At 43.6% G+C, this 13,614-nt stretch overlaps 1 protein-coding gene across 3 annotated transcripts in view; it reads left to right on the top strand.

Moving 5' to 3' along the window:
• Positions 1 to 13,614, top strand: part of OS9 (OS9 endoplasmic reticulum lectin) — a 67,342-nt gene that overhangs the window by 42,405 nt on the left and 11,323 nt on the right. For 2 of the 3 annotated variants that reach the window (XM_083169408.1, XM_083169410.1), the window contains exons 10-12: positions 417 to 505; positions 10,148 to 10,369; positions 13,188 to 13,389. In XM_083169408.1, coding sequence (XP_083025534.1) covers positions 417 to 505; positions 10,148 to 10,369; positions 13,188 to 13,389 — 513 coding nt within the window. The remainder of the gene's footprint in view (positions 1 to 416; positions 506 to 10,147; positions 10,370 to 13,187; positions 13,390 to 13,614) is intronic. The other variant, XM_083169409.1, reaches the window with a different exon arrangement.

Consider the following 13,614-nt stretch of genomic DNA (forward strand, 5'->3'; position numbering starts at 1 on the left):
TATAAGGTAAAGTGGTACTACAGTGTGATGTAACGTGAATAAGGGACACCATCGCACGATATAATGTGAATAAAGTTGCACTACTGTGTAGCATAATTTGAATTGGGGGTACTATTGTGTGGCCATGCCCCTTCCTAGCAAGCACACACCCCTGTTTGGGTTGCGTACCGATTGTGTGCACTGTTTCTATTTTAAATATTGCTAGTAGAAGCAACAAAATGATGACTGCTATGATGAGGGGTGCTGGGAAAGGGGAGCAGGGCCAGAGGCAGAACTAGTGGCGGTGTTAGGGGGCACCAGCCAAAATCTTGCCTAGGGAATCATTTAGGCTAGGGCCGGCTCTGCTTGTACTTACTTGAGGGTGGCCAGTCCACTATGGTATGTATAGATAATACTTTGCTTTTCTTTACCAACAGATGCACAAAAGACACTTCGATATAGAATAATAAGGAATCCAGAAGATTTGGTGAAGTTTATAGCAGACTTAAAGAAACCTCATAAAAAAGTCAGTGATAGTTACTTTTCCTTTTTGTATGTATTGCGTCACTTATTAGCCTCCCAGTGATTCCATAGCCTACTTGGTGCTGAAACTGGACTTCCAAAGGACTGTGGGATTTACAGTAACTTCTTTGAGATAACATTTTGCAGTTAGGGGGGTATTCAATCTGTGCTGGATTTTTCCAGGTAAAAAAATCGCCAATTTGCACCCGGTTTGATGAGGGAAAATGTGATTCCCTATTCAATCTCCGTGACTATATTTTTGCCTTGGTGAAAAATCCGGCACGAGCAAGAACAGCGTGAATCTTCCAATCCATGTATTTCGATGAATTCACGGCTGGTTTTGCTCATTTGTGGGTCCGTTTTCGGCCATGCAAATTAGAAAGAAAAAATGGGTGACTACTTACTCAAGCGGGTGATTAATAACATCAGCGAATCTTTGATCGAGATTGAATACTCCTCCATAGGGGGATATTCAATCACTGGCGAGCATCTCCTGTCGGGGGAGATGGCCGCCGGGCCCTTTTCAATGCTGTCTTCCTCGACAGCATTGAGCAGGGGATCTCGCAGTCGGGCTCGTTCTGCCGTGATTGCCACGCTCACGGCCGCAGCTCGACTATTCCCGGCCACTTCTTGCGGCCACGTCCCCTTCTCGCCCAGCGGCAGGCGGGACATTGAATCCTGCCTGCTATAAAGGGGAGCGGTTTATACCTACGGTCAATATCTTTCAGTGGACTTTGACGCATGTTGGAGATTATCAAATTTAAAGATAACCAGTGGAAGCGTTGCCTATAGCAACCAATCATATTCTGGCTATAATTTTATGTAGTAAATTGTTTACTATGATGGAAAAAATCTATTTGTATGTGATGTCCATCTCTTCCCTCTTTCGCTTATCCATAATGGGGAACTATCCGTCCGCTTAATGGGGTGTTTTTTTTGGTCTTCGTTTGATGAATTCTTATAATAGAGGTTTGCAGTCTGTGCAATGCTTGATTTGATCCTCTGCTTCTTGCCAAACCTTTGCCATTTTCGCCAAAGATTTATAATAATTCTGGTTACTTCTCTTATGTGTTGTAGCCTTGGCTGTTTATGTAGCCATGCATGCCCACGAGATTGGTGAGTGTCAAGCCTCGCTTTAGCTTCTGTTTTTAATTTTATATTTATTCCTTGGTGTCTTTATGCATGCACTAGCTGAGGTGCGCTGCGTTACTCAGGTTTGGTTGTGCAATTAGCCTTACTTGAACTTTTTCCTTCTTTTTTTTTTTTTTTTTTTTTTTTTTTTTTTAAGCTTAACCACTCCCCATGCCCATGATGTGGCTGGCATACACCTGTCTGTGGTGGTCTCCCAGATCTGACCACAGTCTTTTTTTTTTTCTTAAACCCCATGTCCTCTACCCCGTTTGTTACAGAAATCTGCCATATCTTTCATCCCTGATCCACTTTCTAGTGGGCAGACCCCTTTTTTTTTTCCCCGGGAGCCCGGTGGTGTCAAGATTGCAGGTGATGGTTGATGTGGACGCAATCAATGTCCTTGCCCAAGTGTTATGCGACTTTGCCATATGTTGCTCCCCTGACCCACTTTGTAGTGGCCGGACCACTTTTTAGGCCCCTGGGACCCGCACGGGGGTTCCTGGGGTGTCTTACTTCCACAATATTTTTTTTCCAGATTGTTTGTCATGCGTGTTCTAAGTTTGGTATAAATTGCTGCAGGCGTTTCAGAGTAATGCTGGAATATATATGTATCGGTAGGGCCACCGACAGGGGGGTGCCAGGGGTACAGCTGTCCCGGGTCCCCAATGGGCTGAAAGCTGAGGGCCTCCCCTTTCCATGGGTACAAGAATTTTTAAAATCAGCCGTTGGGAACCGGAGATATCTGACTTCAAAGCAGTGGTCCCCATCCAAGCCTGTTAATTGCTGTTCCCAGTCAGATATTTCAGGTTCTGTCTGACTTAGAGTTATTCTGAGGGTATATTCGAAAAGCGGTGACCCCCCCTTTGAACGACACTAGAAGCTTGTCTCTACTTTTCCGAGAACCAGAGATATCCGCCTTAGAGCAGCTGGTTACTGCTCAAGCTCCACACACCTGGTATGTAGTTTTATATACTCGTTGGCAGATTGCTCTGCCTCCTGAACTCTGATCCCCTAGTCCCCAATACCATTTGGTAGGTGGGATTCTCTCGTTTTTAATTCCATTAAAATCTAAGAAATCTATTTCTGGAAACTGGAGATATCTGCAGTCAAGCAAGCTGTCCTCCCACCAAAAAATTATGATTAATTAGCCCACTCCACTGTACACCCCTCCTCTGCATATTAAACATCCTCTACCACCCTGGAAGTTATGTATCGGGGCCCCTTCATTCAGCCCAATGCCCCCTTCTCCCATTGAGAGAGAAGATGCCGCACCGCCGCCACTTCTAGTAAGTATTAGTAATGGGGGGGCGGGGTGCCGGCGTGCGATGGGGGGGTGCCGGCGCTCGCTAGGGGGGGGGGGTCTGCCGCTGGGGGCCGGGCTGAAGGTCAGTCCCGGGCCCCAATATTACTAGTGGCGGCCCTGTGTATCGGTACTTGTTTCCTAGCACGGCGCCCATCGGGTCCCATCGCATACCTTAACTTAAGGTATGCGATGGGACCCGACGGACCCGATTTCGGGCTTTTTTTTTTAGGTTTCCTGACAAATGTAAATTCGGGTCCATCGCATGCCATTATAATAGCATACAATGCGACCGACCCGATTTTTACATTGTAAGCATTGTATGTAATGTTAAATTCCTATGTAAAATCGGGTCCATCGCATGCCATTATAATGGACCCGATTTTACATAGGAGCCAATGTTAAATGGCCCCCCCCCCATACCCAAGTTTTGATTGTATACCCACCCTGATGGGCAATTTCTCTGTCAAATACCCCCCCATTGTTAACGCCACCCCACGATGAACGCCAACCCAAAGTGTGGCTAGCAGCGGCGGTACGCGTCCTCCGACCTTTTCATACCCCCACTATCCACGTCGGCGTGGAGTTGATTTTATGTAGTGTGGCGAGCCACCGAGCCCCGCGTAATACGACTCAAGTTATGCGCGTCCCCTCGCGGGGCTCGTTGCGCTCGCCACGCTTCGGGCTTGCTGCGCTCACCACACTATATAAAATCAACTCCACGCCGATGTGGATAGTGGGGGTATGAAAAGGACGGAGGACGCATATCTCCGCCCCTCCCGGGCTCGCTGCACTCGCCACGCTTCGGGTTCACGTTGATCGTGGCGTTAACATTGGGGGGGGGGGGGGGGGCATACAATGAAAAATGGGGTCTGGGGGGCATTTAACATTGGGGCCAATGTAAAATCGGGTCACAGGGACCATTTAACATTGGTTCCAATGTAAAAAGTCGGGTCGATCGCATTGCATGCAATTTGGTTGCATGCGATGCGATTGACCCGATTTTTGCAACCCGATTGCATACAATTAAAATCGGTGGCGCGGTGCTAGGAAACAAGTACCTATGTATCTCTCAGATGCACATCTATCTCTCAGATGCACATCTATCTCTCAGATGCACATCTATCTCTCAGATGCACATCTATCTCTCAGATGCACATCTATCTCTCAGATGCACATCTATCTCTCAGATGCACATCTATCTCTCAGATGCACATCTATCTCTCAGATGCACATCTATCTCTCAGATGCACATACCGGTATATCTCTCAGATACATTTTATATTCCGGTTTTATCAAATGTATGAGAAAGTCAGTTGGGGGCTGGGAAATCTGTTTATTATATTACTGCATGATTTCACTAAAGCTTTTGACATGGAGCCTCATAAAAGGTTATTAATGAAACTGGGTAATTTAGGGTTAGGAGATAAAATTTGTAGTTGGATTAAAAACTGGTTGCACAATCTGGGACAGAGAGTGGTGGTAAATGGCATACATTCCAGCTGGGGTAAGGTCCAAAGTGGAGTCCCGCAAAGTTCAATATTGGGACCCACCTTGTTTAATATATTCATTGATGATATTGGAAGTGACATAGTGAGTAAAATTGAGTAAGGAAATTAACTCAGGAGAGGATGTGGAAACACTACAAAGTGACTTAAATAAACTGGAAAGGTGGGCAGAAAGGTGGAAAATGCAGTTTAACGTTGAAAAATGTAAAGTAACTCATTATGGGAACAAAAATGAACAAGCTACTTTTAGGCTAAATGGAATTATTGTAGGAAATTCTGCTGTAGATAAGGACTTGGGGGTCATCATAGATGAACAATTGGGTAATAGTGCACACTTCTCAAGTGAAGCAGCAAAAGCAAACCGGACACCGGCATGCATTAAAAGGGGTATGGATTCAAGGGGATGTCAAGGTTATAGTGCCTCTTTACAAAGCATTGGTGAGACCACACTTGGAATATTTTGTTCAGTTCTGGGCACCGCACCTAAAAAAGGACATACATGATTTGGAACAGGTACAGAGAACAGCGAATAAGCTAGTAAAAGGTCTTGAATCACTAGAACACAAAGATAGGTTAACTAAGCTGAATATGTTTTCACTGGAGAAACAGAGGTTGAGAGGTGATATGATTTGTATAATCAAATAGAGGATTGGGAATGATATGGAAGGGATTGGGAATGATATGGAACTTGGAAATGAATTGTTCACTAACAGGCCTAAGGTCATGTACTGCGGCTCGAGTAAAAGAAATTCCAAACTGAATTAAGAAGAGGATTCTTCACCATTAGAGCAGTAAAATTCTGGAACTCATTGCCGGTGCAACTAACAGCAGCTACTGTTAATGAATTTAAATTAAAACTGGATGCTTTTTGGCCAGTATGGGAATACTAGATATAGATACTAGAATAGATATGACTTATTCAGCTTCAGCACTGCCTCGCTTCCCCCACTAATAGGAAAGAATTGTTAACAATATGCAAAGAGCTAGTTCCTATATGGAAGAAGCTGCCATGGATACATTAGTTCTGGCTTTTCCTATTGCGGCCAGACGCGCCCTCTGTTTGTGGTTTTGGAGGGCGGATGCCTATTCAAGGAAAGTGTTAGAAGCCCTTCTGTATGAAGAGGATATCCTTTTTGGCCAGGAATTAGATAAACTTGTTAGTTCCTTGGCTACCTTTAAAATGGTCTTTCTTCCTTCCCCAGCTGCCCCAAGGATAAAGTTGTCCTTTCGTTCTCAGGGCAGAACCAAGGGCCAAGCCTCATAAATGTTCCTACCAAGGGAACCAAACCCCCTTACTTAACATCCCTGGGTTACTAGGGGTCTACCTACAAAGCCAGCCGACAAGCTTACAGCATGAAGGGTTGTGCCCCCTCTGGGAGACCACCTTCTGTCCTTTGCGCTCCATTGAACAGCGACCTCTATGGACCCCTGGGTCAGACCTGTTGTCTCGGAGTGCTATGTTCTGACTTTTTGGGGGATTCCTCCACAACTGTTCATTGTCATGGGGTTCCCGGGTAACCAACTGCTCTGCGGCAGTTGGTGAATTTGCATCTAGAATCCAATGTCATCATCCCAGTTCCACGGGATCAGCCAGGTCAGGGATTCTACACTTCCCTGTTTCTGGTCCAGAAACCAAATGGTTCTTATCGACCGATATTGAACTTCAAAGATCTCAATTCACGTTTTGCTTGGAGTCCCTGCGCTTAATAACTCTTTTTCTCTGAGATTACTTGGTATCTCTGATTATCCATGGATCCTGCATGCCCCAATCAGATCTATCTACAGTTTGCCCTCAGGGGCAGCTTTGTCCTTTGACAAAGCTGCACTTAGTTGCAGGGAAACTCGTCAGGAGCCAAGCCCTGGACATTGCCCCCAGCACTTTATTTCCTTTTGGATCCGGGCCAGCACTTTATTTCCTTTTGGATCCGGGCCAGCCACCTCCAGCGACTACCTACCACGCACTCCAGCTATCCATCACCACTGGACCGGTTTACCTTCACCCATTTGGGAGAGACATTGCTGCTATGCATTCCTAATGGAACTATTCCTCCTGGTTATCTAATTGTGGTAACTATTAACATCTACCCACCTTCATCACACCGTCCACTGGTGTCCTTTATGCGGGGTTGATTTATCATTCTTGTCACCTGGGAGGGTTTTTCCTACATTGGTTTCGGTGGTTTTGACTCCCATAGGGGTGTGTGTGTGTGCATGTTTCATGTGTATTCCTTCTCCCTTGCCCGCTCCTGCTTTGGGCTTGCTACTAAACTGGCGGGCTGGGGCTTGAGGGTGGTGTATAGTATAGGGGACTGGGAGGCCAGCCAAGTCTTTACCCAATGTAAGGATTCTCCTGTGCCCCCTATGGACTCAAAGCTTTACCCGGGTAAGACTATAAATCCTATTTATAATACATAGTGCTCATAAGATACTAAAACGTTATTGGCATTTAATGTTTTGTAACCATTCATACAGTATCATATCATTCATAATATATAAATTAGATGGGAAATAATCCATATTTTATTATTTTCTGATCTAAATTAAATAAGAAAAAAATCTTTAGTGTCGTCATCATATAGACCTTATCTCTTTGCTTAACCAAGACCTAAAGATCTTCACAAAACTCATAGCCTCCCATCTCCAATCAATTCTCCCGTCCCTTCTATTGCCCCAACAGACAGGATTCCTTAGGAACCGTCACTCAGTGCACAATGTGAGATCATTAATAGCGGCCATGTACAAAACTCACCTCACCAAGTCCAGGCGTGTCCTGGCATTATTTAACAACCTTGCTACAAACTCAGAACTTTGGCCCCAAATTCATACATGTCTTTCAGACCCTGTACTATACCCCCTCCACATTCCTCACCATTAATAACTCTAATTCGACCCCCTTTCGGCTACACGGGCACTCGCCAAGGCTGCCCATTATCCCCCTTGCTGTTCAACCCACTTTTAAGTTAGACCCACTCTTAAGACATTTCCTATTTAACAAAAGTTGGGAGGGGGTTTAACTTGCACAGTCCGAACTAAAGGTGTCTGCATTTGCTGGCGACCTTTTGCTCTACATATCTAACCCAAAGCGGGCAGTTCCCAGCATACTTAACACACTATCAGAATTCGAAAAAGTAGGTGGTTTTAAAATAAATTATTCAAAATCAGAGGCATTGGCCTTTTTCCCAGAGGCGAAACTGGGTTGGGGCGAGCAATTTCCCTTTTAAGTGGGCCCCTGGGTAGGGAATTACCTATTTAGGTATCAAAATCCCAATACACCCTTCTCAACTATACACTCAGAATTTTGGGCCATTATGGTCTAAAACCACAACAGATTTCACCAAATGGGCACACCTACCTCTGTCATACATAGGCAGAGGTTATCTATATAAAATGATCACCTTCCCTAGACTTTTATACATATTGCAAATGTTGCCCATCATTCCTCCCAAAGGGGACATTGCAAAACACAATAAAGAACTACAAGTTCTTGTGGTCCGGAAAACGCCCACGAATATCACTTTTTAAAATGCAACAGAAGAGGGAGCTTGGAGGCCTTAATTTGCCATGCCTCAGAACCTACGCCATGGCGGCCAATTACCGTATTGCCTTGGACTGGATATCAGGCTCAAATACTTATGCTAATTTCTCTGAAGAGCAGAGTTTTACTCCTAATATACACCTAATAGCGTTACTACATAAAACCCCTCAGGTAATGCCAGAGGAGGTAAAGAGTAATCTTCTTATTAATACAACCTGTATGGCGTGGAGACTGGTCTGGTTGGCTGTCCACACTTCGAAATACACATCTATCTTTCTCCCTCTATAGGGTAATCCCAATTTCATACTAAGTCAACTCACAAACGTCTTCAAACTATGGAATACTGGAGGCCTAAAATACATTGCACACTTTTTAAATGTAGACTCCCTAGCTTTCCTGACGTACACAGACTTGAAAGATAAGTATCCCAATCTCTCCAGATTTCACACTTTACATATACACAGGTGAAGTGCTATGCCCAAACCATACTCCCTCTGACAGGCCCCAACTTCAAGCTCTGTGATCTTGACAGAATACTACACGTAAGATTGGACAGGCCCCTTTCAACCTCTTATATTTATGACCTTTGTCGCAAGTCTATAACATTGGATCAACCCCCGAAGGGTTTTCTGAAGTGGCAGAATGAATTCCCTGAGTTAACCATGAAGACAATGTTGACGGCATACCAGGCACTAAACAAGGGCCTGGTATCTGTCTCCTACATGGAGATGCATCAAAAGTTATTACATAGATCATATCTCACTCCAAAACTTAAATATCTTACGGGGGGGGGGGGGGGGGGTTTGGGGACAGTACTCATCTGCAGATATCAAACGCCTATCATTAGGCACTAGACTGTTACTTGTTAAAATGGCTGCGACTGTTAAAAAAACAATATTGTCAGAATGGATCTCGACAACCCCATCTTTATTATCTTTAACTTTCCCCAGAATGACGTATCTGTTTATGATGGACAGGACAGAAACCTCTGTTCAAAAAGAAAAGTTGACAAACAAATTCTTTGATACCTGGTTGCCATATATACGTACCCCCCCCCTTTAAAAACCGCCCTAAGACATTCTTTCTCGAACACCACCTGGTACTTAACTGAAACCTTAACTAATGACCCCCCCTTCTGAGTTATTATATAATTGTGGATTAATGTGGTGCTATAACCGTCCTACAGATCGCATAAATGTACCATCAACCAATGTTATTACGGTTAAATTCCGATCAGACAATTTTATTTTTGCTATTTGCAATTGTATTTTGTACAAGTTTTGTCTTTTTTTGTCAATAAAAGATAAATAAAAAAAAAAAAATCTTAATAATATCCAAACTTTGTAGTCTAAACATTACTCCTAACATCTATTGTATACTAAATGAAGTAAAGCCTTATTTCATACAATATGGGTATTTAGCAAAGTCCGGAAAGCAAGAAAATTGGGAATGATCAAGTACTATCCAATTCGCATCTTTCTTAAAATTTAGACTGTTTGAAAAATATCAGGAAGCCGGTTAATTGGCACTAGTTAGATACTTGTGGTATTTCTCACAATTTTTATCTCTTCAAGCTTTGATGAATTAGATAAATTAAGTGCCCCCCCCCCCTCATTATAAACCACCTGTCTGCAAATAAGTGCTTAAGTTATTATATATTTTTACAACATGTAGTAACTTCATAACACTTGTTTGTATGTGTTCTCCTACACATTCTGGAGTCACTTAGTTCACTTCAACCACATATTTTTGGACCCCTACTGAATCAGTTTTTTTGGAAGTTATAGTGGCACAAATGTAGTTAACCCTGGTGGAAGTGTTCCGTTGCTTGAAGGGGATGCCGGCAGTCACAATACCAATGCTAGTATTCTGAATGCCAACAGCGATTGGCGCAATCCCTACTACCAGCATCTTGAATGCAAGTATGTAGGGCGTGGTAGCGTTGGCCTCGGGGGGCTTTAAGAATTTGGGTACAATTGTTAGGTTTAGGTTGTGGGGAGGGAAGATTACAGTTGGGGGGGGGGCAGGATTCTTTGCAGTGGGATGTTGACGCCTGTATTCTGCCCGCTTACATCCCCACTGCCGGTCATCCGTATGTACCCCTCTTGTTCAATTTAGAGGTATCGTTTTTCATGACCGTGATATAAACTAGGAGCAACCTTTCTGTTGCAGGATGATGATGATGACAATGATGCTGAGAACAAGAAGTTGGATAGTGAAGGAGATACTAATTCAGTGTCTGAAATGGCAGATCCTGAGGATGAAGAACAGGCCCTCATGCAGGAGTTTGAGAAGGAGCTGGAAAACATTCTGCTTCCCAAATCTGAGGGATCCCAGATCAAGGAAATGGTCAAAACTGAAATGGAGAAGGAATTTGACAATATCATTGATGAGGTAAAGCCCTGGTCTTTAATATTTGAGATACTGTTGGTTAAAGTATTAATATCCTGTCCATCCTGTTACATCGCTATTGTTGCCTAATTGGTTTGAATAATGGGGCTATGTGCAGCACTGTAAAGGACCATATGATAATATATAGTAATAGCAAGGATAAGGTATACAAATCAGGTAGGCCGTTTACAACATGATTTCTCTGCAATTGATTTATTTAGTTTCTATTGTCAATTTCTCCTTCTGACTGCTTTAAAGTATTGTCAAGGTAAGCTTAAGGTGCGCGTACACACGGGGGGCGATATATTGCTGAGCAATATATTGCTTAGTGTCTCCTTTTCATCAGCGACCAGAGATGGTCGCTGATGAAAGGGAACCTCTGCCGGGGGAGCTGCAGAGGGAATCAGCTGGTCACAGGAGCAAGTTCCTGCGACCAGCGATCATAAGGGGGCTAAAAACGGGAACGCGCACCCGGAGATTATCGCAGGTGCGCTCTCCAATCGCTGGCAATATGGTCGCTCAGCGACCATATTGCCTGCGATGTATGCTGAAATCGCCCCCGTGTGTACACAGCTTTAGATTGTAGTGAGGTTGGTGTGTTTCACATGAGTTTCCCTGCTGAATATACAGTAGCTCAATGTTACATCCACTAGATGGCGCCTTCACGCTGCTGGCCAGGGCTAATGCACATGGACCATTTTAAGACCGTGCACTCAATCATTTAACATACATTATGACAGGCTAAGCATTGTGTAAAATGGAGCATTTCCTGTTTATTTCTTTTATTAACTGCTAGAATGTTACAGATCAATCTGTTAGCGGTAAAGTTTCTTACTATTTCTTATATCTAGCTTCTCTTGGTATTTCAACAAGCTAAATAATTGTAATAATGTAGAGCATAAGGTGCGCAACAAAATTAACATAATACAGAAATCATGAAGTACAGAACAGCTTTTCATAAAAGATTGAGAGCATGGAGATAATAGAGACCATTATGGCAATGCTTGAATAAACCATAAAGTCTGGAGTCCGTTTTTGAAGGATTCTAGAGTGTCAGCTTCTTGAACTGTTTGGGGAAGAGTTCCATAGTCTGAGCCACAAGGCTAAAGGCTCGACCCCCAGATGAATTACAGCAGATTCCAAGTACTGAAAAAAGTCTTCATCTCCAGATGGTACAAATTCAGCAGGGCCGTGCGGAATTTGAAGCTGCTTCAGGTACCTTAGGCCCTGGTCATGTAGTGCTTTAAGAATCCGTAAGGCAATCTTGAAGATGATTTGCTTCATGGCACATTGATTTGGCACATGGATTTTTAATGGCAGCCAATTAAGGGAGTATAGAATGATTTGTTAACAGCCTGGCAGCTGTGTTTTGTAGCAACTGTAAGTCGTGCAGTTACCTTGCTGGGAGACCAAGGTAAAGGGCATTGCTGTAGTCTAATCAAGATGATACAATCGCATGTATGACTTTTGGCAGATCATCAAAAGGAATTAAGCACTTGATTCCGGCTATGTTCCTCAGATGAAAGAATAAGGATTTGATTGTGGCTGTTATCTGCTGTCTATGCCAAACCACTATTCACAGAAATATTCGCCACTTGATCAGAGTTTTGTCATTCTGAATCCCCAAGTGTAAGTCCAGTTGGTTGGCTCTGCTGCAGTCTTGCCTTTTTTGATGTTGAGGTCCTATCCTAAGGTCTTTTGTTTTATCAGGAATCGCTCATCCACCCCTGTATATCAGCCATACAGCCATTAACAGTTGTTATTGGGTTCTCCGTACCAGGACCGAAGACAGATACAGTTGTGTATCATCTGCGTAGCAGTGGCAGCCCAGGCCATGGTGTTGGGTTATATAATTGTATACTCCAAATATATCATTCACATTTTGCAGTGTTTTTTTTTTTTTTTTGACATTTAACCATAGGATTCATAAGGTTTTTGGGAAAGGCAGAAATTTTAGCTTGTGACAAATATTATTGTTCACATTGTATTTGTTCTCCTCTTCCCCTGGGAGGGACAGGACAAAAAGCAATCATCCGAGGACCAGTGACCTCTTTTTAGTGGTCCATTCGCATGGCCGTGTACGTTCACACTGGGCCGATGTTTTTGCTTTGCACATTACTGCAGAGGCACTGGGTGCATGTGTAAACTGCAAACAAACTGTTCGCTTGGTGCACGCATCCATCCTTTGAAGCGGAGGGTGTGGTGTAGACCATTAGCATATGGGAACGCCTAGCGTTTCATGGGCGTTCCCATAAGAACATTGGGTGGTTTCATGCTAATGGTGGGGGGTGGCCAGCTGACATCATTGGATGTCAGCTGCCCACTCTCTTCCCTCAGAATGTGCATGCAGCTGAGCAACCTTAGATCTGCGTGCACGTTCCACATCATTCGATGGTCGACGATGGGTTACTTATTTATATTCTCATTCACAATTACTGTACCACCACTTTAAATTCTCTGCACAGTGAAACTAAATTAAAATCTCTTACATATAATGTACAGTGGGGCAGTTGTATTGAGCCCGGAGAAAAGATAGTCGAAGGTGATAACGCACCAGCCAATCAGTGCCTAATTTTCATTTTTCAAACCCAGTCTGTGTCTTGACAGTTAGGAGCTGTTGAAGTGGTACATTATCACCTCTGACTTTATTTTTATCTCTTCTCCAGGCTTAATACATACTGTAAGCCCCAGTGTGTGTTATGTTTATATGCTATGGTATTTATAACATCAGTTTTTCTTGAATGCCAGTCATCTCTAAGTCAAAGTGCTGTATTTCTATGTCACTAACTAAAACTTTATACTGCTCATTTTATGTATCTAGGCTCAGGAAGAACTGGAAACTGAAGGGTTGAAGGGTGAGTTTGACCGGAAGCAAGCTTCGAAATCACTTGCCACCACACTGAACAAACTAATAGATAAACTAGACAATGCTGCAGTGGGGAAAGGAGAAGAGACCGACGTTGTGGAGGATAATGAGGTCACGACACCAGGCAACACTGAACCCGTGGCCAGAGGGCCAACTGGTAAGTTCTAAAGCATATGCACAAGTAGTGAGGAGAGGGAGATTGGAAACGTTCTATTTAAAAACGGTTCCACAAATGTGGCTCAATGCTTAAGCCGATAGCACAAAAAGGCAAGGCTGTTCTGGATGAGTATAATTATGGCTAACGTGGCCTAACTTCAGTGGTTTTGACTGAGCATTCCTGCCTCACAGAAAGTCTCTACAGTTAGGGTCATGGTGGAAATCA

Source organism: Crinia signifera, chromosome 2 (genome assembly GCF_055691185.1).
Source record: "Crinia signifera chromosome 2, ASM5569118v1, whole genome shotgun sequence".
NCBI classification, from domain to species: Eukaryota; Metazoa; Chordata; class Amphibia; order Anura; family Myobatrachidae; genus Crinia; species Crinia signifera.